Source organism: Barbus barbus (assembly GCF_936440315.1).
Source record: "Barbus barbus genome assembly, chromosome: 5".
In the NCBI taxonomy this organism is placed as follows: Eukaryota; Metazoa; Chordata; class Actinopteri; order Cypriniformes; family Cyprinidae; genus Barbus; species Barbus barbus.
Genome location: NC_136733.1, coordinates 26,048,154 through 26,073,569, shown reverse-complemented (window position 1 = coordinate 26,073,569; position 25,416 = coordinate 26,048,154). Strand labels below are relative to the sequence as shown.

Below are 25,416 nucleotides of genomic sequence, written 5' to 3'. Positions count from 1 at the left end.
AGAAAAAAAATCAATACCTTTCCACTTTTTTAGCATCTCACCGTAGCACGTTTGTGCAGAGCGAAGGCCTGATTTATGTGGCATAGCAGACATGGTAATGTTTTTATGCCAATCAAAGTTCCAATGACAGGTCAATGCTGTTATTACACATTCAGCAACCTTTGGTAGTGATGTATTGCTTTTTTCCATGCTGTCAAAGATGCTACAGCTAGTATACAACTATTGCACCACTATTGTTCCCCTTATATACCTGCTGACCTTTATTAGTTGAGTGTAATGTGTCATCATTTAGACGTGAATGGGCCACATCTGGCGTGACCTATAGATAGTCCACTTACACTGTATAATAATATAAAGGAAAGAAATTTGATCAATCAAATCACAGAGCATTTGTTTTATCCCTTCATCCTCTCAGCTGCAAATCCTGAATCTTTTCAAAACTACACTGTAAAATTTCCTGTAACTGCTCCGCCTACATTACTTTCACAGTAAAATTCCCGAATACGGTATTATACTGTGAAAATCACAGTGAAAGCCTGTAAAGTGATAATAATGTAATTTACAGTGAAATATTACAGTTGCATGCTGTGAAATTCCGGATTTTTTTTTACAGTGTACAACCAAAACTACAAATGTTTTAGTTGCAACACCAGTATATAAATAATTAAAAGCAGAGTTTTTTTTTTTTACAAAATAAAAGTAACAAAACAAACTAAACAATTGTTTTTTGTATTGATACATGCAAAACTTTTTGACATTCCTTAAAAATGCAATTTTACTCTTCATAATTTACATATTATAGGCATGGTAATAAAAAATGTGCCATTTACTAAGCATTTTATGAATCTCACTGAATTAAGCACTCACACCAAGCAGCCATTTAGCTAACAATATAAAGAAAGTCCAAAAATAGAAAAAAGAACAGCTTTTTGCTAAAGTCTTTTTCAGCAGATTTGGATGAACAAGGGAAAGGAACTTACATAGAATCAGTGTCTTTGGCCCACTAAAAAGTTTGCTTGCATTTGAATATGATATTATGTTACAGTAGGTGCTATTAGCATTTACATTTATTCATTTTAGCTGACGCTTTTATCCAAAGCGACTTACAATTGCTATATATGTCAGAGGTCGCACGCCTCTGGAGCAACTAGGGGATAAGTGTCTTGCTCAGGGACACATTGGTGTCTCACAGTGGATTTGAACCCGGGTCTCTCACACCACAGGCATGTGTCTTATCCACTGCGCAATCACCACCCCTAGATCGCAATACAATGAAATGTATTGCGATCATGTGTTGGTTATAATTGAAACACTCCAGGCCACTGTAGCCCTCCAGAAGTTTGGACATTCTAGACAAAGTGAGGTTTTGGACAATATCAGCAGAATCCTGATTGCAATTGCAATTTATCAAATAATAATACTGAAGACCAGTAATAATGATTTTCTGTTTGATTACATAAAAACGGCAATAAATACAGTACGACAGAAAAGCTGGGTGTCAGTAAGTTAAATTACCACTTTTATTCAGCAAAGGATGCATTAAATTGATCAAAAGCAACAGTACAGAAACCTAGTTACTATTTCTTTCTATTTCAAATAAATGTTGTCTGCAATGTTTTCATCAAAATTGTTTGTCGCTTATCAATGTAAAGTTGTCACAAAGCAAGGATTTATGCTAATATTGTCCAAAACCCACTTTTCCTAGGGAGTTTCCAAACTTTTGTGGTGTTTTTTTTTTCATGGTCCTGTCAAAATATAAAATATACAGGTGTTTAAATAAAAGCTCCTTTTTGCCTTGATTAGTGAGGAATATGTTTTGATCAAACAGGCATAAACGCTAATCCTCCACTGGCAAATAGGTTGAGCTCATAAAGGAGAGGGTGCAACAAAAAACGCAAGCCCAGTCCAAGGAGCCTTTTGATGTCAAAGAGACCACACAGTGAAACACGAGATCCCCATAATGCTAGTCTCCCACACCAGAATATTTTTTTCTTAAGTAATTTAAGTTTGAAGGCAGATTTCAAAGGTCTAATTGTTGTTATCACTGCATAATGCCCCTTCATGTCACTTTTTAATGAAGTGCTTTTATTACAATTTGGCCCTGTGAGCCAAGTGTAAAATCAGGTGAGCCTCATCAAAAACTTTTGCAACACGATCCATCCGCCACATTCCCATCAACTCTTTCTTTCTGAACTCAGCTGCTCACCTCAAAAAAAAAAAAAAAAACTGGCATCAAATGCATAGTATCAAAGAGTCAGATAAACCCAATCGACCCTGGCTGCGGTTGAGCCTGGGCACGGCTGCCTTGAGAACAAGTGGAGCACATGCTGACAGAAAGAGAATCTGAATTTGGGAAGATGAAAGTCATGTTTAAGCATTCCTAGACGCTCTCTTCAGAAGGACCGTGACTGTGTATGTGGACGAGGATCAAAGCCTCGCCTCCAGTGCCGGGCTGATGGTGGAGTGTGTGGGGGCCACCGAGGTCCCTGTGTGAATGGGGACAGGGAAGAGCTCTGGGCTTTGATGGAGAGCTTGTGCCTGATCCCCTATCACTGCTACATTGTCTGAAGGGCAGGAGCAGTGGATCAGGCTACAAGCTCGCTATATGAAGGGCATTGGTGTTCATGCTGTTCACAGGTGTAAAAAAAACGACCTTTTTCAAAGTGGGAAATGATTAGATGTTGCTTTTTATACAAACAAATGGTCTTTGCACACAAAAAGTATTCTCGTAGCTTCATAACATTATGGTTGAACCACTGATGTCACATGGACTATTTTAACAATGTCCTTATAACCTTTCTGTGCCTTTAACATGTGAGTTGTGTTGCTGTCTATGCAGGGTCAAAGCTCTCGGATTTCATCAAAAATATCTTAAGTTGTGTTCCGAAGATGAACGAAGGTCTTACAGGTTTGGGATGACATGAGGGCGAGTAATTAATGACAGAATTTTCATTTTTGGGTGAACAATTCCTTTAAAATACTCATATGCTAACTTAAATGGATAATTTACCCAAGAATGTAAATTCTGTCATCATTTACTCACTCTCATGTTGTTCCAAAACCATTAGACTTGTGTGTATCTTCAGAGCACAAATGAAGATATATATTTAATATTCTCTCAGTTTTTGTATCGACATGAGGGCAAGTAAATGATCACAACAATTTTTATTTTTTAATATGCAAATACAACTATAAATCAGTCATTCATAGCTTGATTTCTCAGAAGAGGGTATTTTTGTGGCTCTGTGATACTTTGATACTCCATTCACTAATATTTTGAAACAATTTTGACATTTATGCACACAGGAAAGAGTACTCACACACAATTTCCTTCAGTATATACTTTGTACCAACACCAATATTTGTTTTCTGCTCATTGTAATAAGATGCATGAATTAGGACTGTCGAGTGTGTCGTTTCAGTTTGTTCTAAACTTTATTGTAAATTGTTTGAAAAAAATTGTCTGAACAACATGTATTCGGGATAACTGTCTGAAAATGTTTATTATAAAATGATTTATTGCCAATATTAGTATTTTAGCCATTTGAAATCATACACTGTAGCTTTAAGCTCCGTTTTTTGTTCTGTCTGAGTAGTATTCAGGTGTGCAATACGGTATGTATAAATATATGTTTGATGTATTTTAGGTCTGACTGTCAAAAAACAGCGGTGGGACAATATCAGTGATGCCTCCTGCCTCAGGGTAACTGCAGCATGTGCACTAAAATCAATACTTTCTATTCGTGACACAAAGAGACTCAGATGTAGAACATACCCGTTGTTTGGTGACATGTCTCAGTCCAATGTGCGGCTGACTCCTGCACTGTGGAGGGAAGAAAAGAGAGAATTTATTGCTCTAGCACACACAAAAACACATTTCTACAGCTTGAAAAGACTTTGATTTTTGGTTTCTCACTCTCTAAAAATGCTTCAGAGAACACTGAAGATAATCTGGACTGAAATTTGTATAAGTACAGTATTATAAACTGCATGATAGTTGTGAATACAAATCAAACATGGCAACCACACAAAGGTCTTCAGAAAATGTAGCAAAATTTGACAGCAAATTTTATTCCTGCTGTATTCAAAAGACACACTCTCAGAAATAAGTACAAAAGCTTCCACTGGGGCAGTACCCTTTCAAAAGGTACTAGACCCTACTCTGAATTAGGAGATCATTTAGTTCCTCCAAATGGAGTTCCTAGAACCAAATATGTTCCAAGATCCTGCTGTGTGAACAATTCAAAAAGCAGGAACTCCCTACGCCAATATTTCTAGGAACTATGAAAAGGTTCCTCTGGTGTGAAAGCCCCTAATATGTACCTTTTAGGTACTATTATGCACACTTTAGGCACAAAGGTATACCTTTTGTCACTACTGCCCCAGTGAGAGCTTTTGTACCCTTTGTTTCTGAGAGTGCAGGATACAGTGTGAGTTCTTGTAAAATAATTTATCTTAATATTCAAATTAGGCCAGTAAGTGAGTTTAAAATCTCAACCATCAACTCACCATATTCATCTAAAAATAACTGAATATAATCTTTAGGGCAAAAAAGAAAAATAAACATACAAATAAATAAATGCTATAATTTTGAGGGAAATTATTTGAGTCTTATGTTAAAAATTGCAATAGATATATATATTCAGTCATGGAAGCTTTTTTTTTGTTTTTGCGAGTATGTTGAGCTTTTTGAAACCTGTGTGTCACATTTCAAATGTGACGTGTGAAAGCAAACAAGCTTGGATTTTCTTTCCGAAGACGAGGCTAATAAACAGAGTCTGCAGTTGAGTCTGTCACTGCTTAGAGCCTGCACTTCACGAGCTGCTTAAACACACACAAAAATACTTTCTCAAATCACAATGCCTCATCACAAAACCAAAAATTACCCCTTGTACACTCACACACACACAAACCAATAAACCACTCAGACTACCTCAAATTCATGTCTAAAGATTTAAACACCGACCTGAACCAAAGCCCACTGCTCCCTTTATTGGTGGGCAAAGCAATTACCAGAGAAACAGATGATGGCTGAGTTGATTTTTTGACTGTGAATTTATTCATCTGATGTAGACATAACACAGGGCCTTGGGAAACAACACCTGCTCCAACCCATCAAAGATGATGGACCTTTCCATAAGAGCTGAAACTTATTTACCTAATAGGCAAATTTAAATTGCAAAATAAGCCATTAGGGTCCAATTCAATTACACACTAGAACAGAAAAATGTTGCCATGTAAATTCATCAGTAAACTCGATATCTGAGAGTGAGACCCATGCACAAATCATGAGAGAGGATAGACAATTGCTAACAGAAACCACGTCACATAAGAGTTCTTCATTATGAGGGAAACCGGTTGCCTAGTTACCACAGCAGCCTGCTACGTGCATGTTCTTGGGCCAGTCTACAGAATCTGTGTCACGCTCCATTGTGACTGCGGCCTGCGAGGCCAAGCACCTCCTTTAGGTAACGCATGTGTGTGTGTGGGAGAGCGCTCTCCAGGTCTTTGGCTAACGTGGGTGATTATGTGCAAAAGGGTTCAAGAGACTGATATCTTCATGCAGGGAATAAAAAAAAAATATATATTTTAAATTATAAAATATAATATTTTAAATTATATTTCACTCAATATTTAAAAGTCAAAACTCACATGTACCTTAGTAAAAAAAAAGTAAAATACATTTATTTCATAGTATAGTTCAAACCATTAACATATTTACTAACATATCCCTTGAGACTTACTGATATAAAAATTATAATTAATTTATTTGGAGTACTGTTGTGCACTGCACATTTCTTAATATTAAGCCTAAAATGTGTTTTGTTGTCATTATTGATGAGGATTGTATGATTGTTTTAATAATATCGGCCTTTAAATGCAAGATATTTAAAGTGTACCTGAAGTATACTTTCAATAGTTCCACTTTAGCACAATCAAATATACTTCAGTATATCTTAAGTTGTACTACTTACGCACAGTTTAAGTGCATTAAGTACAAAATTAGTTGTGCCAATTTATCAGACTTTAAGTATACCAGTTTGGTATACCATGTAACCCTAGACCACAAAACCAGTCATTAGGGTCATTTTTTTATTAATAAATAAGCTTTCCATTCATGCATGGTTTGTTATATGACAATATTTGGCCGAGATACAGCTATTTGAATATCTGGAATCTGAGGGTGCAAAAAAAATCTAAATATTGAGAACAATCGCCTTTAAAGTTGTCCAAATGAAGCTCTTAGCAATGCATATTACTAATCAAAAATTAAGTTTTGATATATTTACAGTAGAAAATTTACAAAATATCTTCATGGAACATGATCTTTACTTAATATCCTAATGATTTTGGCATAAAAGAAAAATCGATCATTTTGATCCATATAATGTACTGTTGTAACACATACCTGTGCTGCTTATGACTGGTTTTGTAGTCCAGGGTCACAAATATGTAAATGTATTTGTAGCGCATGAAATAAATGTATTTCAAATTCAATTTAGTATATTTATTTTTCACTAGGTTAGCTCTGACAAAATCAACTAATGCAGCATAAGGCAGCACATTTTCTGAAAGAGCAAAATAAATACACAAATTAATAAACAAATCTGTAACTACCCTTTTAAACTTGTATTTTTTCAGTATTGCAGTGTAGTACTAGTCCTACATTTTAATAGAAGATGGGCTTTATTAGGTATTCATAAACCGTGAGTAGCATGTCCTATCCCAAGGACATGGTGGATACATGGACAACTGATCTTACATTTCTGGTTAAAAGAAATGAGAGGAAATCAAAAGTGGTGGGGAATCTAGAACAGCCATACAACAAACATCCAAAGTGTGTCATTTGTAGCCTTATTTGTAGCTTTAGCAACATCAGAAAAAGTCCCTGACGTGTAATAGACATGAAAGCTGAATCCTTTAGTCTTACTACAACATTCATTAACTGAAGTGAATGCTCAATTTGTCAATATTTATAATAAATTGTATTTTTTGTATGCGATGGTGCAGATCAATATTTTTTTTTTTTAAGTAAAAATTTTATCCAATAGGATAAAATTTATCACATCACATTAGATTTAAATGTAAATGTAATAGAAGACAAATGGAAGGCTGTTTAAATGTATTCAGCTAATGTTTTTAACATTTTCATTAAATGAGTGTGGTTGGGGGGGGGCTGACATCATTAACCCATTTAATGCCAAGTGCCAAACAAACCGTACCCCAGACTGAGAAGATAAAGTGAAATAATTTACATGCAAGACACACGTCAAGACATCAAGGATCAAATGGGCACATATGAGCAGAATATCATTACAGTAAATGGCAAAGAAACCCAATGAAGTGCTGTAATTAATGCAATCAAATTATCTATATCATCAAATGCAGCGTGACCATTAGCTCTATGGCTGTTACTCAAGACAATGAGTGCAGCTCATTTAAAATGTAAGAATTTAATTCAGGAGCACACCATTTAATTATCCAGCATCAATGCATTATTTTAATGTACACAGCCAAAAGGACTGTAATACTTCACTTGAGGGAGTTTGGAAGTTTATATAAAGGAGTAAAACTGTTGATAATAATGCTTTCATAGCAACAACTGCTTTGGAGACACTTGTAGACAATCAAATACCAAACTGTTTCTTCACCAGGGTCAAACAGAGCTATGTAGAGTATTTCAGAGCACTGTCTGAATTAATATAAATATATTCTTAAAAGCTGTTCAACTATCTAAATGAGGCATATTACCAAATTATCACGCACCATCTCTTTTCGCTCCCTTCTTTTCAAAGCAGATGAGCACCAGTGCTTACATAAAGCTGACCTTGACTAACACAGCCTGTTGAGGCTGGGGAAAGTGTGGACAGCACAGAGGCAGCCGCTCCATCCAGCGAGCATCCATTTTATCAGCGTCAGGGTGACGGAGTACATGGATGTCACGGGGATGAGATACGGCAGGCTGAGGTCCCATCTGATGTCCTGACAGTGTCTGCTCACCCCTGGCCTGTCCAGCTGTGAGTGCTCCTCTCTTACAGTGTGTGACAGGCAGACTCAGGGGCAGATAATGCACAGAACATGCCTCATAAAACAAAAGGAGTGAATAATGCAGAGGGGCTTTTTTACAGTTCAGGATAAATTACCTTGACAGCTTGAGAAAGGTCTTGAGAGAAAGCCAATATGAAGTTTTATAGCCCCAGTCTTGCTCTTGAAGGCTCACTGGAGTATTGGAGCTTTCAAATAATTACAAAAGACTAATCTCCGGCTATGTTTATGGCATATATAAAAAATAAAAAAAAATCTCAGGGTAAGGGATGGAAATCTGTATAGTTGAAGGTTGCAGAGGTCAGAATATCATAGTCTTCAATATACAACGTTTAAGACACACTGAAAGTCTGACATTCAGAATCTTATCAAACCTGGACATAAACAAAGTTTAAGGATTTAGCTCAATTTTAAACAAATAAACATTATGATGCAAAATGAAAACAAAATTATATACTTGTAGGTCACTAATCAAATTTACATCAACCAAGATCAAAATGTTATTTAGTTTTTAGACTTAATTTACTTAATTGTATTGCTGATGTTATTAAAAAAAAATAAGTCCAATTATAAATACAAAGTATTACATTAAAAATTGACTAGTGGTCTAAGACCTCTCCGTTCCACTATATGCATGTTTACTCGCACAAAAGGCAAAACACTTCTAAAACATTTTAGGAAAATGTTGTAATACACTCATTTATAGCTAAAGTTTTTTAAAAATAATTTCTAGTAAAATGAACTATAAATGAAAGTTTAGCTACAGACAGCTTTAGATTTTAGACACTTGCTTTCGGAGATGGGTTTCTCTCCACCTTTCAAAGTGAGTTTTTGGACAGTTTAGAAATGTACAGAGCCCCCTTGTGGCTCATTTGAGAGGACTAATGACAGAGTTTTTTCAAATTAACCAAGGGTTTGTGCAAATTAGCCTCTTCTTAATATTTAGGTTGAGGGAGCTTCCCATAATTTAGAAACACAGCTGCTTATGAAAGCACAAGAGGCATTAGACACGAAATGCAAGCACCCAAGTGTTCATTAAAAATCTTTTTGGCAAGCACCTTTTCCATTGTAAGTCCCATATCATAATTCACCGCCAAGATGTTCGCTGATTAGCTTGTTACGTGTGAGTGACACGTCTCTCTTTTGAGACCTTGAGCCTGATGATTCTCCATTCCAAACAGCAGGTGGATTGAGCAGGGCCTTTGTTTGTGACTAACGAGACACAAAGAAGATTGACACAAGGCATCGGGAGGAAAAGGTCTCCAAGGGAAGCGTTATTTGATGAGATTATGCTGTGGAAACAAAACTGAGGCTTTCCCTGTATTCCCAGGGAAAACAATCCTTCAAATGAATTTGCTGTTAGAGGAAAGAGAACATTTATAAAGAAGAAATCGAGAGCTGAAGGAATGTCAGAGCATCTGAAGACAATTTCTGTTGTGATGGTTGATCAAAATATAGTATATAAGGCCCAGTTTGGAAAAAAAATAAAAAAAACATTTTACAGGAAACTAAATATTAAACAATAATGGTCTGGGTAAAACCACTCTCTTCTTAGTATGCTAATGTCATCAAATGAAAAGCTACAATAACACCCAAAAAAGGGATCTGTTACCCCCAAGTCAAAAATATGTCATTAAAATGGAAATTGCCTCAGATAAGAGTCAATGAAGGTCAATTAAAAACTCTAATAGGCACAAAAAGAGATAAAGCCTTCAAAGCCCTGTCAGCAGAAAATAACTGCACATAATGTATTACAAACCCAGACCTCAGAGAATACATTTATGAAAATGAAATCATTAAAAACATGGAAAGCACATAACAATGATAAAACGCAATTCAAACCATTATATTAGCTATTGTCAAGATTATAATGATTATAAACCTGAATGGTCTGAACAGATTTCCATATTTTTCAAAATTGCAATTATGGTGACATTATAAACATTAATATTTAAATCATCTTTGAATAATATGCATTAAACATGGCTTCTAACAAAAGTTACTTTTAAAAAATCTGTAAATGAAGCCACAAATTATTTGAAATTCAGGATTTGTACTGTGGATCTTGTGTTGCCTCCAGAAGAATTTTGCAAATAGTTATATACAGTGCCCTCCAAAAGTATTGGAACAGTAAAGACAAAATTGCTCTGTTGGCTGTGGAGTCAAGACATTTACAAATATGATTAAAAGATGAATATGAGACAAAACTACAGAATGTCTCATTTTATTATTGGGTGATTCAACACATAGATGTTTTACCAGCTAAGAAGTTCGGCACTTTTATAGTTTCATCCCTCTATCTGATGTGAGCATAAGTATTGGTACAGTTGCCTCACAGGTCTTTCTAAGTGATCAGCTGTGTCCTGTTGCATTAATTCCTCAGATATTAAAAGCAGGGAATGTGTCGTATCAGTTATATCCATTACTTCTGTATTCTGAATCTTGCATTAGATGATGACACACACAAACCCGGATGAAGACGAGGGAGCTGACTTTGAGAGAAAAGCAAGCAATTTGGATGCTAAAAGTAAAGGCAGAAACTCCCCAAAACAAGCAACAATTGGAATTGGCTGCATTAAAGACTGGGAAAAGTGTTTCAAAGGATGAGACCGAGAATCTGTTCAACTGTCCCAATACTTATGCTCACATCAATGAGTGGGATGAACTCTAAAAGTGCTGTTCTTTTTATTTGGTAAAACATGTGTGTGTTGAAACGGCTAATAATAAAATGTGACATTCTGTAGTTTTGTCTCATATTCATGTTTTAATCATATTTGCAAATGTCTGGACTAAACAGCCAACAGAGCAATTTTGTCTTTACTGTTCCAATACTTATGGAGGGCACTGTATATTAAAGGCATAGTTCACCTTCATCATATGGAAAAGAATATGCAACTTTCTGCTATATAACTCCTCTTGTGCTCCATTAATACAAAACTGACTGTGCCTAAATGCTTTACTAGGCCACCAACACCACAGGACCAAAACAACAAAATATACACAACTCGGTACTACTCAGCATAAACTATATTCCCTTCTGCTTAGAAAAAAAATGTAGGTTTTGTGGTTACCTCATGACTGACTGTGGCCAGTGAAAATCATTACTTTGCACATTGTTTTGCGTTTAATTTCCATGCATCAACAATGTTTAAACTATGGTTTCAGCAATCCAGCTGCATCACCTGCAGAAAGCACATTCAAGGCTGAAGGACATTAAATTGTAGGTGAATTTAACTTCCACCAACAGACTGCATCTTTTGAATAAAACAGTGAGTAAGTTACATGTTTCTGACAAACAGCATTATATGCTACGTTCAAAGGCACAGAGTTTCGAGTCCGGCCTTCACTTTCCTGTTGTGAAAAATCCAATAAAAATGAGGCTCTATAATTCTAAATATGATTGAAGGACAAGAAAACATGACAGGACTGAGGAACAAGCATAAATCTCTCTCCAATGCCCAAAGACATGAGAAAACTGACATCAGTCACACAGAAGTCTTTCACTGAAGCTGAATCTATATAACATTCAATCTTTCACTATCCCTTGAGTTGTTTATTCAACAGACATTGTAAATATATTAAACAGAATATTCTGTTTATGAAACAGTCTGTGACATTTCTTACTGATGATTTGTGAACAGTTTGATATCTTAAAGGTCACTTGCTTCCACTGTCTGGAAGTCTTGTTAGCTTGCTGTAAATGTATTTTTGTTTAGAGGCAATTCCTAAAACATATGGAGAAACTCACAACTGGAATATGCTGAGCAAGGCCGGTCTTTTCTGCTTGTGTATGCTGGTTAGGATCTGTCTGTGACCTCCACATCCTTGAGAACTCGCATCTAATAAATGCACTGATCACACGGATCTGTATGTAAGTTTTGTGAAGGAAGTAGTCTTGACCACATGTTCTCATTTTTTATTAACTAAACAAGCTAAGATAAAGAAGCGCATTTCTTTTAGACACTTCTTCATGAAACCAACATATTACGCAGATTACCGCATCAAAACAACAAAAGATTCACACACACAAAATCTGTATTGTTACCATTGGTTCTCACATTTGAGAACATCTCTCTAAACACTGCCTCACAGTGGAAGCATGTGGAGAAAAAGAAAAGTTCATCCAAAATGTTCTGAAGGAAAAAAGGTAACAATAAAAAAACTACATAATTTACATTACATTTAGTCATTTAGCAGACGCTTTTATCAAAATCAATTTACAAATGAGGACAATGGAAGCAATCAAAATCAACAAAAGAACAATGATATGCAAGTGTTATAACAAGTCTCAGTTAGCTTAACAGTACACGTAGCAAGGATGTTTTTTTTAATTAGGCTACCTAATAAATAAAGAGAAAACAGATAGAAAAAAGTACAGCCAGCTAGCCTTTTTTTGCTTTTGTTAACTGTATAATAAATAAAAAATAAACAAATAGATAGAATACAAAAAGAATAGAGAAGCTAGTGTTACGATTGTAAATGAATAGAGTGCAAGTCTAAAAAGTGTTTTTTTTTTTTTTTTTAAGAATAGAATTAGAATAGAGAGTGCTAAAGTTAGGGTCAAATAAAGATGGAAGATATGTGTTTTTAGCCAGTTCTTGAAGATGGCTAAGGACTCAGCTGCTTGGATTGAGTTGGGCAGGTCATTCCACCAAGAGGGAAAAGTGAAAGTGACAATTTCTACATAAAAGTTCATCTCTGCACTACACTTAAATAATATTCTTTGATTATGCATTGAATTGTTACACAATGAATATGTACTCAATAAAAAAATAAAAACTATATTAATAGTATAATGGTCTTTTAGCTTTGAATGAAGGAATTAATTTGGCACTTTAAGAGAACTAGTAGCTACATTGGCAATTTTGCATATTTTCATATTTAACCAAAAATGATCATAAAGTGTGTTTAAGCCTATATAACAGCTTTAGATTTAGAGAAATATTCCAGAGAAAATGAAAGGGATTGCTGCATAAATTTCACACCAGCCAAGTCAATTACATTGCAATTGTCAGTTTAAGGGAAGAAATGGATTCAGTTTTGGCTGGCAGCACTTCAGTGTCCACTCTGAAATGGCCTGTCGAGAACACTGACAACCTGACATGGTTCTGATTAGGAGTGAAGCTGAGAGCATATGCCCTCTGAATGAAAACTTCTCTCAGGATGGGACTTTTCTCATCCCTCCATATCTCAAAATCCATTTATGAAGTAGACATATTTGTTTGGGTGCTATTATAATCTACACATCTTTCAAACAGCTGGAAGATGTTTAAAAGATGACTCATATGACACCCTTTGCTAGATCAGACATGGGACAACACTATTACCTGCTGAAATCCTTATAAATCCTTGAACAAAATTTAGATACAGAGAACTGCACTGATTAATCCAAATGCTTGATTCCAATATAATCAGTTTAATAAATTTAATTCAGAAAAAAAATCCTGAAAAGGGCTTAAATCCTATAAAATGTATTCAAAATGATTAAAATACTACGCTATGAATGTATCAAAATTTGGTTTGGATGACTGCAGGTAAATGATTATAGATATTTTTTTTTTTATTCAAGCAGCCTGTGTAGGTGGGGGGCAATGTGTGGGTGTGTGTGTGCATGCTGGTCACCTTGCCTGACTCAATCTCATGCTGAGTGTCAAACAAGTGACCACAGGACACTAATGAGGACCAGATCTGAGCCAACTCAACATTCAACACCAGCCACACAATAATCTGACCAGCCACAACTCCTTTACTGAACCTAAAACTAACAAAACTGAACCCAAGTATGCCACAAACAAACACAATCAACATACCATGCAAACTTTAAAAGGGTCATGAACTGCCTTTATTATTTTGTACTGTTCTGTGTGGTCCACTTTGACTGTTATCAAGATTTTTACATTAAAAAAAACAAACAATTTAGAGGTAATAATCTATGTTTTGACCCCCCTCATCTGAATGCTCCATTTGAATAGGTGTGGCAGATTGTAGATTTGAAAGTAAACACCCACTGGCATGATTGGCTAACAGTTGTGTATGTTTGACAGCCTATATCCTTGATGTACGCTGCTGTGATTTAAGTTAAAAACACATAAATACATTTCAAATGATCTGTAATAACAGACAAAGCAATAGTGACCACATTATACAAACAGTTACTCACACTTGTGTGGTGCGACATCAGATCCAATATATTCAGCACAACATCATCTTTTATTTTCAATCTCTCCGTGGTAAAATGAAGTGAACAAAGGACCAAGTTCTTACAGACGCCACCTGGAACTTCCTTAACAGAATAAAGTTCATCCACTCTCTCCAAATGTTTGGATCAAAACAAAGGCAATGCAAACATTGTATTTTTCCACAACTTGGGACTGCACAGTATCGTGTTGTCTTTCTGCGTAGACCTGGATTTGCCAACACATTTTTTCATATTTCCTTAAGATTTCGTGCTGTAATTATGTCAACACTTGTTTTTAAACTTTTTTTATTGAAAGAAACTGGGAGTGTTTATATGTTTAACTAAGTATTATTCCACAACATTCAAGATTCTGATTCTGTATGCTTTTCAGTAATTAAAAACATTATTAATGGGAAAAACTAAATCTGTTTACATCTTCATTTTACTTAAGCTACAGTTATTTAACAAATATATAATTAAATGAATGTAAAATCATCCCCCTTGGAAGCTTGCCGAGGTCCCCTAGTGGGCCCTGGCACCCTGGTTGAGAACCAGTGCTCTAACCCCAACTAACCCAAACCACCGATAACCCAAACATATAAACTGCACTCAACAGACCTAAACCTAAAATTTAAAATAACTCTGTAATCCTATTATTCTTACAATGAACCCTAATCAAATGTTTGAAACTTAAATGCTCAGTTAAGATACATGCCAAACAACAGCACAAAAGACACAGAGCATTTCAAATATACATACACAGTAACACAGGGGAAGAAAGGCATGGTGCACTCATGAGATTAGAGGCAAAGGCTGATCTGATGGCTTTGTGCAGATCCAAACAGAATATATTCTCTTATATAATGGCCCGGGCGCTAATCCCTCAACATCACTGTGCTGCAGCTGCTCTTCACTCTCTATATCTGCCATTACAGGACGATTATGGCCATCAGCAATAGATCATTGAAAAGCATGGATTCAGCTGGTGCTCACACACTGATTTGAAATAGCTTGATCTGGGGGATTATAAAGTAAATTAAGCCAAGCATCAGCTGACATAATGAACAAATCATCCAAACAAACATATTTTCATGAGAAAGCGAATATGCCACCCTCAAAAGATGCACACATGTGTGATGCTTTACCAAAGACAGGATACAAAATTGATGTGCTTAAATTCATAACGCATTTACTGCCCAGTTGAAGGAGGACACTGCAAAGCATGCCTGTAAATGAATTGAATCGGACTGATTTATGCAGGTTTCATATTAGTTCACTTAGCATCACGATTTGCAGTGAATTTAGTATTTCAGGTGAATTTCCCCTGACACACTGACCCAAATACACACTGTAAAAGCTTCTTAAGGACATCAAGGCTGACTCCTTTCCATCAACATTTGAAGATTTAGCTTTCATGTCCATAGGAACCCACTATTTTATACATCAAAATGGTCATCATTTTATGTAGTATTTGTTTATGTAAAAAGGACATATTTTATTAGCTTTAACCATTATTTCAATGCTCAGGTATAGCCACCCTTGTGTGGCAGCAGCATTATTAAACTGCTATGGAGGTACCAATCTGCCTCCAATAACTGAGCATCGCTTTAATAGCTTAAACAATCAAATGACTACAAGCACTGCTTTAATTAAACGGCAAGTAAACCAATACAAATCACTGTAGCATATTAAACCTTTGAAGATCTCAGATAATGAAACGATTGGTCTAACACGGTCACTCTGGTAACACGAAAACAAACAGACTTTAATCTTACCTCGAACATTGGAGATGCTCCTTTCTCGGGCAGTGTACATCCCAGCAGCTCGGCGAGGAACTTTGCCATATAAATGTGTGTTGTGTGTTTCGCCGGTAGACTGAAAACGCCGCTGGCTGCCTGGCTCTTGTTACCCTCACTACAGTGCCCACAGGTAGTCTTGTTCCAGCAGCGGTTTCCTACTGCACAACAGACCGATTTTTTCGCTCCTTGGGCTTTCCTTTCAGCATTTCTTTGACTCCGAACAAATAGGATTAATTTTAAAGGTGTGACAGCTCATTGTCTTTGTCTAGTCAAGAGCGCGTGTGTCTGCGTACACCGGCTCGCGAGCGCAGTGGAGTCGAGCTCATTGAAAACCACTTGTAATCCTTGTGTAGGGGAGGGAGGAATTGCCTACCTCTTTCTGTGATCTCAAATAAGTTTTTGGCCTGTTATCATATAGGGATCAAACTTGCACGTCATGAAGCCCCCATGAAGAGTGTACTACTCGATTTATGAGAACAGCACACAAATGAAATAGGCTAAACCTGTTGAAACCTAAATTAGGATTATGTATTGCTGGCTATATTGCATGCAAATTAGTTATGTGTTTAATTGGTGTGAATTTTAGAGTCACCTTTTTATTATTTTTATTGAGGAGTGATTTTTCCCTGGCCTAATGAGTGTAGGCATCGTTCTTTTGAGTCGATTGTTTTAGGGCTCCACGGGAAATGATCTGAACAATTCGGTTCAACTCGTTGTCACTCACTGGATGGGAAAATTAGTGGTCATTTCAGCCTGTTTCTCGAACAATGCAGACTACAAATCATATAGACTACTTTTATTATGCTACTATTTTTGCTTCTGACTGGGTAGATTACTTACAAATTGCAGTCCATTACTGATTACAGATTAGATGATGAAAACTGTAGTTAGTAACTAATAGGTTACTCGTTTTAGGTAATGTAATCTGACTACCTTTTTATACTACTTTTTTATCAAGCTTGTTTTAAACGTACCATTAAACGTACCATATTGATATAAGAAAGCAAAAGAAAGAAAATATATTCCATGATTTGATGTCAACATCATAAAATGCATTAAACATTACATTAGTGAGTTGATTGAGAGTGAATGAATAGTGAGTTGATAAAAACCTAATAATTAACTCATAAAAATGTCAAATAAAAGCAATTTAAACACTTGAACATTAAAAATATAAATATTGTATTTTTTATATGGATGTCAGTGTGACCATTAACCAACATCAGAGAACTGTAAACCTGCAAATGTGTAAATTATTGAAATTTTAAATATTTTATTTTAAGGGGTGACAAAAAATGTTTGGAAATCCCTGTATTAAACACACATTAATAAACATAAAAACGCCCAAAGTCTTCCAGGTTTCAAATATTTTTGTCCAGACTTCCAGAATCAATAAATTATGGATCATTTATTGCCACTGTGTGAATAATATGTAATCATGTAATCCATAATGATCAACTATAATCTGATTACAAGCATTTTAAAATGTAATAAACTTTAATTTCCAGTACTACATTTTTGGAATCTGATTACGAACCCAGATTACATGTTCTCAGTTACTACCCAGCACTGCAAATAGTACATTATTAAAATCTTTTTGTGTTAAATGGAAGAAAGAAAGTCATAGATGTTTGGAATGACATGAGAGAATAAATGGTGCCAGAATTTTATTATTAGTTTAACTTTTTCTTTAAGAGACAAAACAATGTAGAATGCATTGGGCAAATTACTGAATAAATATTATAGAGTTATAGAGATGGAGCATGATGTGAATAAGAGATTCAGTAATTAGGTTAATAATGTTTGTAATGAGGAAATAATAAATAGCATTATTTATACAGTGGAGTATGACTATTTGAATGCAGTGCAGTGCCGACATGTTGGCTTGCGTTCAGATATAATGCTATTTGATGATGTAATTCAACAGCCTGCTGATGCGGGACCTGAAGCCTGATGGAAGCAGCGAGAGCAGTCCATGGCTTGAGTGACTAGAGTCTCTGGAGATCCTCTTTCCTCATGTCCTGAAGATAACCTGAATGCGTAAAAACCCAGAGTGAAAATCCTACTGTTAAAATCAAATGTGTTCCCAAATGTGTCCAGAGCTTTTTAACAGACTGATGATGGACTGGTGAACATACATAATGCAAACAGAACAGCAAGATAAAGAGACTCGCACAGTCTGTCCCTGGCATGAAATCATAATTCACACTTTAATGTTTATCAAATGTGACTGAGAATCACAAATTAAATCGTTGCCCAGGTCCAAGCTCACATGGGCAGTGGGTGGTCATCAGCAGGTGTGTGACAGTGACAGTGCTGGCAGGGTGTGATTAGGCACATTTGATGCAAATTGTGTTTTCCCTTCACTTTATATCTGGCACAAGGATGATTTCTATTACATTTAGTTTAGTAGACAGCAGCACTCGAGCTGTATGTAACTTTGTGTAAAACCATGTTCTCCAGCATGATTTGAGAATGGGTTCCAGTGAAAGAAAAAAATCTCTTAGTAAAGGGATCTGGGATATCTAATGCCGACTAATCCTTCATTCACTCTTATACCCTATGAACAGGGTCCCATCTGTTTGCAGTGACCTTTCAGGACCACAGTTTTGTTTAGTTTTTTTAGATGGGCATGTGGGGCTTGATGACAAAAGAGGGGTTTAAATTCCCTTTCACGTGTGTTTTAGGGATTAAGGTTTAATTTTCGATAAACCTGTGAGGACGTCCTGTCAGTCTGTTATTGAACAGCTATCAGTCATATGCTCTTGAAAATGACATAATTAACACTAAAGCTGTAGAAACACTTTTGTGACTGTTGGATTTGACAAACCTGTGATGTATTCTGTGGATGTGTGAATGCTTTTCAGTGTGTGGTGTGATAGGTAGGCATCCAACTCGCTGTCAGACAGCTCTGTCATGTACTTAGCTTTAAATTCTCTGGTATCCAAGCAGCTGAAAGAGGTCTCCATGGTAATACTGCATTTGCTTTCTTGTGAGATTGACTGTGATAATACCAAGAATGCACTGTTCCTTAGAAACACACACAATTCTTCAGAACTTCAATTACGCAGTTTTTTAATCATAAATCTTTGTGCAATATTTGTAATAAACGGCTCTCTGGAATACAGCTGAAATTTTCATTGATCAATAGCACTGTTTTGTAGTCAGATATTTTTTGTATAATATACAGTAATTGATCATTGTCTTTACACATATACACTCTATAAATAAATAATTTACTTATAACACAAAAAAAATTATAGATACAAATTTCACAGAAATTTTACAAACCACTACAAAGAAACGGCAAGCAACACATTAAATTACTGTGAAATTCTGAAGTTCCATTCAAAAAAATATTTTTACTGTACATTTTTACAGATATTTTAAATAAAGATTGTAAGATAACCTTTCAAAATATAATGAATTTTGTATATATTTGGTGTTTACAGTGTATTTATTATTAGTAGTACATTTTTATTGCCATTGCCATTTCAATCACAATCCCCTCTCATGATACCCTAGTGATTTGTGAACCCCATTTTAAAAACCTAAATACATACAGAACTAAAAACATCAAATGAGGAAAACAACAATAAAAACATTATTAAAAAATAACTGTCTTTCATTTTCATTTGTGTGTGTCCTGTCTGCGAGGTCTCCAGTGTCATGGAGTGGGTCTCATTGGAGGGAACGGGCCCCGTAGAGACAGGTGTGCCTCTGCTTTTCATGTGCAGGTGGCCTGCTGTTCAACCGGCTGCTGCTGACTAATTAAACAAACACATATGCACACACATTGACTAAACCGCTCAACATTTTAAGCCTCATTTCAGGTCGCTTGACTGAAATGGCCATCCAGAATGCCAAACGCTGCAGCTGATAAGAAAATAAAATGTACATGAGCTCCAAAGCGTGCAGCGATTTTAAATAAAGGGGTTTTACACAGATTCCATGTTGTGCCCTGAAGATGCTCCATATGGTCTCACAGCTGTAGGGTGCAGGATATCATGTCTCACAGCACACAGACTGACCCCCTGCTATAAAATCTCTTCAGGGACGAGTTCAAGAGAGTTAAAAAAAAAAAAAGATGAAAGGAAATATTGAAGGCTTTCACTTGTGCATCTGCATGTGGCAGTAAAAACCTGTCATGTGGGAGATAAACTCAGACATCCTTCTCTTTCTGGCTTTCTCTCTCACTCTCTCATCCCTCACATCCCGCTGAGATACTTAATGCTGCTGCAAAGTGCCCGACACTTACAACGGCAGTTCTTTTTCTCTTTCTATCTCACAATTGCGGATATGCCGTGTGCCAAACTAGCATTGGGATAGGCCCATCAAGCAGTGGTGACTGCAGCAATGACGCTGCAGTGCAGCAGCAGCTGATTTATCGCCCCCAGCTGCTCTCAGGGTGAGGGCAGGCCCATTAGCAAATGAGCTTTAATTCACACTGGTAGTTCATCCCTTTCAAACCCTGCACCTCTCGTTTTCTATTCACTTGCACTATAGAGATGCTGATGGCACACATTCGGGTAATGAGGAAAGACAAACTTGTATGTTTTACACTGAACATAAAGGGCAAATGAAGCCACTGGGCAGAGCTTCTTTGAGTTTTTTTTTAAGTTTTGCATTCGCTGTCAGCTGTCATGTGTATTTTTTTGGCTTTGATCTTTTTTATCTATGAATTTTGGCAGCTACATTTTTTTATCTTCACTTTCATACTGAGAAGCCAAGTGTGAGCGGAGACGCAGGGTGTGTGTGTGTGTGTGTGTGTGTGTGTGTGTGTGAGAAAGAAGGAAAGGAAAAACATTAATATTAATGTAACCAAATACCCTCATCCCAGTCCACACACTAAGATAAACATGCATAAAGCACGCTTCACATCTGTGCTGCATCTCAATTTATTTCAATAATTCAGAGACTCACAGCCCACATCATCTGCAAGGTTACTTCCAGTGCATTAATGAATCATGTCAAAAACACATCTGTGAAGGGAATCAGGGATATAGATGCAAACAATTGGCCATAATAGAGGAAAACACCTCTGATGGCCTCCAAACTGCATGTGGACACTTTATAGTCTAGACAAGGGGGTATTAAACGTTTCCTAGAATAGAAAGGAAGTGTGTAAAACATTACACAACATATTATAAAGAGAACATGCTGTTAGCTGTAAAAATGGCATTGAACTAATATAGATGTAATAGAAGTGTTCCTAATAGATATGCATATACACTGTATATGTATATCTATTCTAGTAACACTTCTATTATACAGTTTATAATAGTTTAAGAACATCTGGAAAAATTCTATTGCTATAAAGCCAGAATTATTAGCCAGTGATCAGTGCCAAATAAGAGAGTAAGTGCAATGAATAGACAAAGTACATTGAAATTATGTACATGATTCCATTTTTCAATTCCAGATTAATAATGGGTTGCTAAATTCATTAATACTAATCCTGGCCCATTCTAGAATGCATAGATCATTCCTATTTGCCACCAGCTCCTCAGCAGTTAGAATTTCAACTCTGCAGAGAATGATTATCCCTCCTTTTCTCACACTCACTACCTTTGTTGGCCTGATCTAAAAGCTCCAGGCCTTGACAGCTTCAAACAACTGGGGAAATAGATAGAGCTCTGCTAGTCCGGTCTGACTAGAGCAGAGCTTTGAGTACTCTGCGGGACCCGCTGGAGATGGTATCCCAGTTCAGCAATTACTGGTTCTGCTATACAGCCTTCATGCCACTGACAGACTGCATTAGTGGATTAGCTCTGGAATAGTCATGTATAGAGATATATATGCATTTCTAGAGTATTATTAAACAGAGAGCAGATATCTGCAGTATGTGCTCTACAGTACACAGGCCATAATGACAAACAGATCTGACTTCCACATATTCTCCCAAAAGAGGATTTGATTTCATCTTACACAGAGGTAAGAGAAAAAAAAATAAAATGTGAGAAACGAGCTCTGGATCCCTTCATCCCTTTATATGAAATCCCTTAAATATATATATTTATACAGTGCCCTCCAAAAGGATTGGAACAGTAAGGCCAATTCCTTTATTTTTGCTGTAGACTGAAAAAATTTGGGTTTGACATCAAAAGATGAATATGAGAAGAGAGATTAGCATTTCAGCTTTTATTTACAGGTATTTTCATCTGGATCTGATATACAACTTAGAAGATAGCACCTTTTGTTTGAACCCACCCATTTTAATGTTACCAAAAGTATTGGAACAGTATTGGATAGAATTAACATAGATTAAAGTGAAAAAGACTTAATATTTAGTTGCAAATCCTTTGCTTTCAATAACTGATAAATTGACATCACCAAACTTTTGCATTCTTCTTTTGTGATGCTTTTCCAGGCTTTCACCGCAGCCTCTTTCAGTTTTGGGGGGTTACTCCCTTCAGTCTCTTCTTTAGCAGGTAAAATGCATACTCTACAGGGTTTAAGTGTGGAGATTGACTTGGCCAGTCTAAAACCTTCCACTTCTTGCCCCTGATGAACTCCTTTGTTGTTTTGGCACTATGTTTTGGGTCATTATCTTGCTGCATGATGAAGGATCTCCCAATCAGTTTGGTTGCATCTTTCTGTAAATTGTCAGACAAAATATTTCTGTAGACTTCTGAGTTAATTGTGCTGCTGCCATCATGTGTTACATCATTAATGAAGATTAATGAGCCTGTCCCAGAAGAAGCGATGAAAGCCCAAGCCATTACATACTTGTGTAATGCGTACTATGATGTACACCGGTGTACACTGTGTTTCAGATGAGCTTGTATGTTTGGGATCATGAGCAGATCCTTTCTTTCTCCAAACTTTAGCCTTTCATCACTTTGGTCCATAAAATCAGTCCATAAAACCTTGCCCCAGAATTTTTGAGGCTCGTCTCCTATTCTTCTTGCTAATGAGTGGTTTGCATCTTCTGGTGTAGCCTCTGTGCTTTTGTTCATGAAGTCTTCTGCAAAGAGTAGATTGTGATATTCACTCCTGCCCTCTGGAGGTTGTTGCTGATGTCACTAACAGTTGTTTTAGGGTCTTTCTTTACAGCTGTCACAATGTTTCTGTCATCAACTGCAGATGTTTTCCTTGATCTACCCATTTGAGGTGTTTTACTTAGTACACCAGTGGTTTCTTTCTTCCTCAGGAGATTCCAAATGGTTGTACTTGCTATTGCCAGTGTTTGTGCAATGGTTTGATTGATTTTTCATCTTCTCTCAGCTTCACAATTGCTCGTTTTTCACCCATAGACACCTCTCTGGTTTTCATGTTGGTTACACGTCTAACTAACTATAAATGCCGTCTGCACAGATCTGAAACTGAGCGCAGACATTCAGTGCTATTTATTGTTTGAATAATCAATTAATAGGACACACCAGGGCAACAAAACACACCTGTCAGTCACATGTTCCAATACTTTTGGTAACATGAAAAATGGGTGGGTTCAAACTAAAGGTGCTATCTCCTAAGTTGTGTATCAGATCCAGATGAAAATACCTGTAAATAAAAGCTGAAATGTTAATCTCTCATCTCATATTCATCTTTTGATGTCAAACCCAAATGTTTACAGTCTACAGCAAAAATAAAGGAATTGCTTTACTGTTCCAATACTTTTGGAGGGCACTGTATGTATATATATATATATGTATTAGGGATGTGCATCTCCATAACTGAGGCCGATGTGATACACATCTTGATGCATAGCCAATGATACGATACATTGAAGATACAGATGAAGCAGCTAGCGATGCGATGCGATTCACCGCTATTACGATGCACTGCGAATCGATTCGATTCGATTCAACACAATGCGATATGATGCAATGGGAAAAAATATGATCGCTTTTACTTCTTTGGTTCAGACAGGCAGCAAATCATAAAATTTACTTATGTGTCTTGTTCTGACTTCTAATGCCTCGAGGCCTGTTTCATAAAACAAGTTTACCAAATAGGCCAGTCTTATTTCAGTTACTCTGACTCACTGTCAAATGATTTGGTTCCATAAAGCAAATTTAACAAAGACCAACCTCAGTCACTGTGGCTACTTATGATGGAAAGCTAACCTGGTTCAGGGCAGGAAAACTGTCAGGCTAAGCTGAGCTCAATGACCAACAGGAACACAATGATTTTACCACTGACTCTACTATCATAGCCATGCAGCCTTTCTCTCTGGTTTTATAGCAGCTGTACCTTTTATAGTTAGAACAGATAGCATGAGAACATCTAACAACCTAACATTGCTATTTAATGCATTAACAATCACTAAACTAAAAGTTAAAACTACATTTTAACTGCTATAAGAAACACACATTAACTCATCTGAGCTTAGTAATTAGGACTGTATTAGCTTACATTTTATTAACCGATTACAATAGTCCCTTGACAGTAACTGTTATAAAATACATATTTGACTCAGAATGATTTCGCTCCGTCTGTTTAACGCGCATGCGTGCAGCAGCGCTCGTTCACTCGCGGAAGCCCACTTCTGACAGCAAAATGGATGTATTTGCATGACTTTCTAACATTTACAGATGAAAAAATATACTCGTGACATGTCAGTTATGCAGCTGTCCGTAGTGTTGTTGTGATTCGTCATATTCACGCGCATTGGTGATGAGAGAACTCGCTTGAGAAACAGTTTCGAGAGGAGAAATCAATCTACATATAAAATATTGATCAAATATTATTGGTCACTTTCTAAACAATAAAAGTGTAGCGCATCCACTAGTAATTATATATAAATAAATCGGTTTTTACCGATGCAAATATATTAGAAACGATGCATCGCGATACAAATGCCAACTTGTAGCTTTTTTTCGTTAACTTTTTTTGCCGATGCACCGAGCGAATCGGGGAATCTTCCCATCCCTAATATATATGTGTGTGTGTGTGTGTGTGTGTGTGTGTGTAATATATATATATTAATCTCTGAAAAATTTACTTCACAGCTGTTGTCACCGTTCACTTTCACATATTTTCTATGCACAGAAGATACTGCTTGATGGCTTTTGTCACCATTTACATTCAGCTCAGACATTCAGCTATAAATAACCCCTTTTAAAGAAAGAAGCAACTGAGTTCCATTTGTTCCAGTGAACAATATTTTCATTTTATTCTTCATAACTTTCAGAGCCGTTTTAAGACTCACCGGTCTTTGCCATTGCTAGATGTAACATTATTCCACAATCTATAATTCTTACACAGAATACCAATGAAAAACAATCTAAACATTCCCTCAATATGTGACACACTGTCATATTCCCTCTCCAGAACTGTGGTCCTCTGTTATGGCTTGAGCTTTTCTAATTCAGTGTTTCTGCTGGCCTCCCTCTGATCAGATCTAATCCATCTCTGCTGCTCACTTAAACAGAAAGGGATTTGCCTAGC

The 25,416-nt window shown here is 36.4% G+C and overlaps 1 protein-coding gene across 2 annotated transcripts in view; it reads right to left on the bottom strand.

Moving 5' to 3' along the window:
- LOC306869988 (ras-GEF domain-containing family member 1B-A) overlaps positions 1-16,332 on the bottom strand; it is a 69,531-nt gene extending 53,199 nt beyond the window's left edge. For both annotated transcript variants that reach the window (XM_079416988.1, XM_079416989.1), the window contains exons 1-2: positions 16,000-16,332; positions 3,776-3,823 (exon numbers count right to left, since the gene is read on the bottom strand). In XM_079416988.1, the coding sequence (XP_079273114.1) occupies positions 3,776-3,823; positions 16,000-16,068 (117 nt within the window). In that variant the 5' untranslated portion in view covers positions 16,069-16,332. The remainder of the gene's footprint in view (positions 1-3,775; positions 3,824-15,999) is intronic.
- Positions 16,333-25,416: the final 9,084 nt, after the last annotated feature.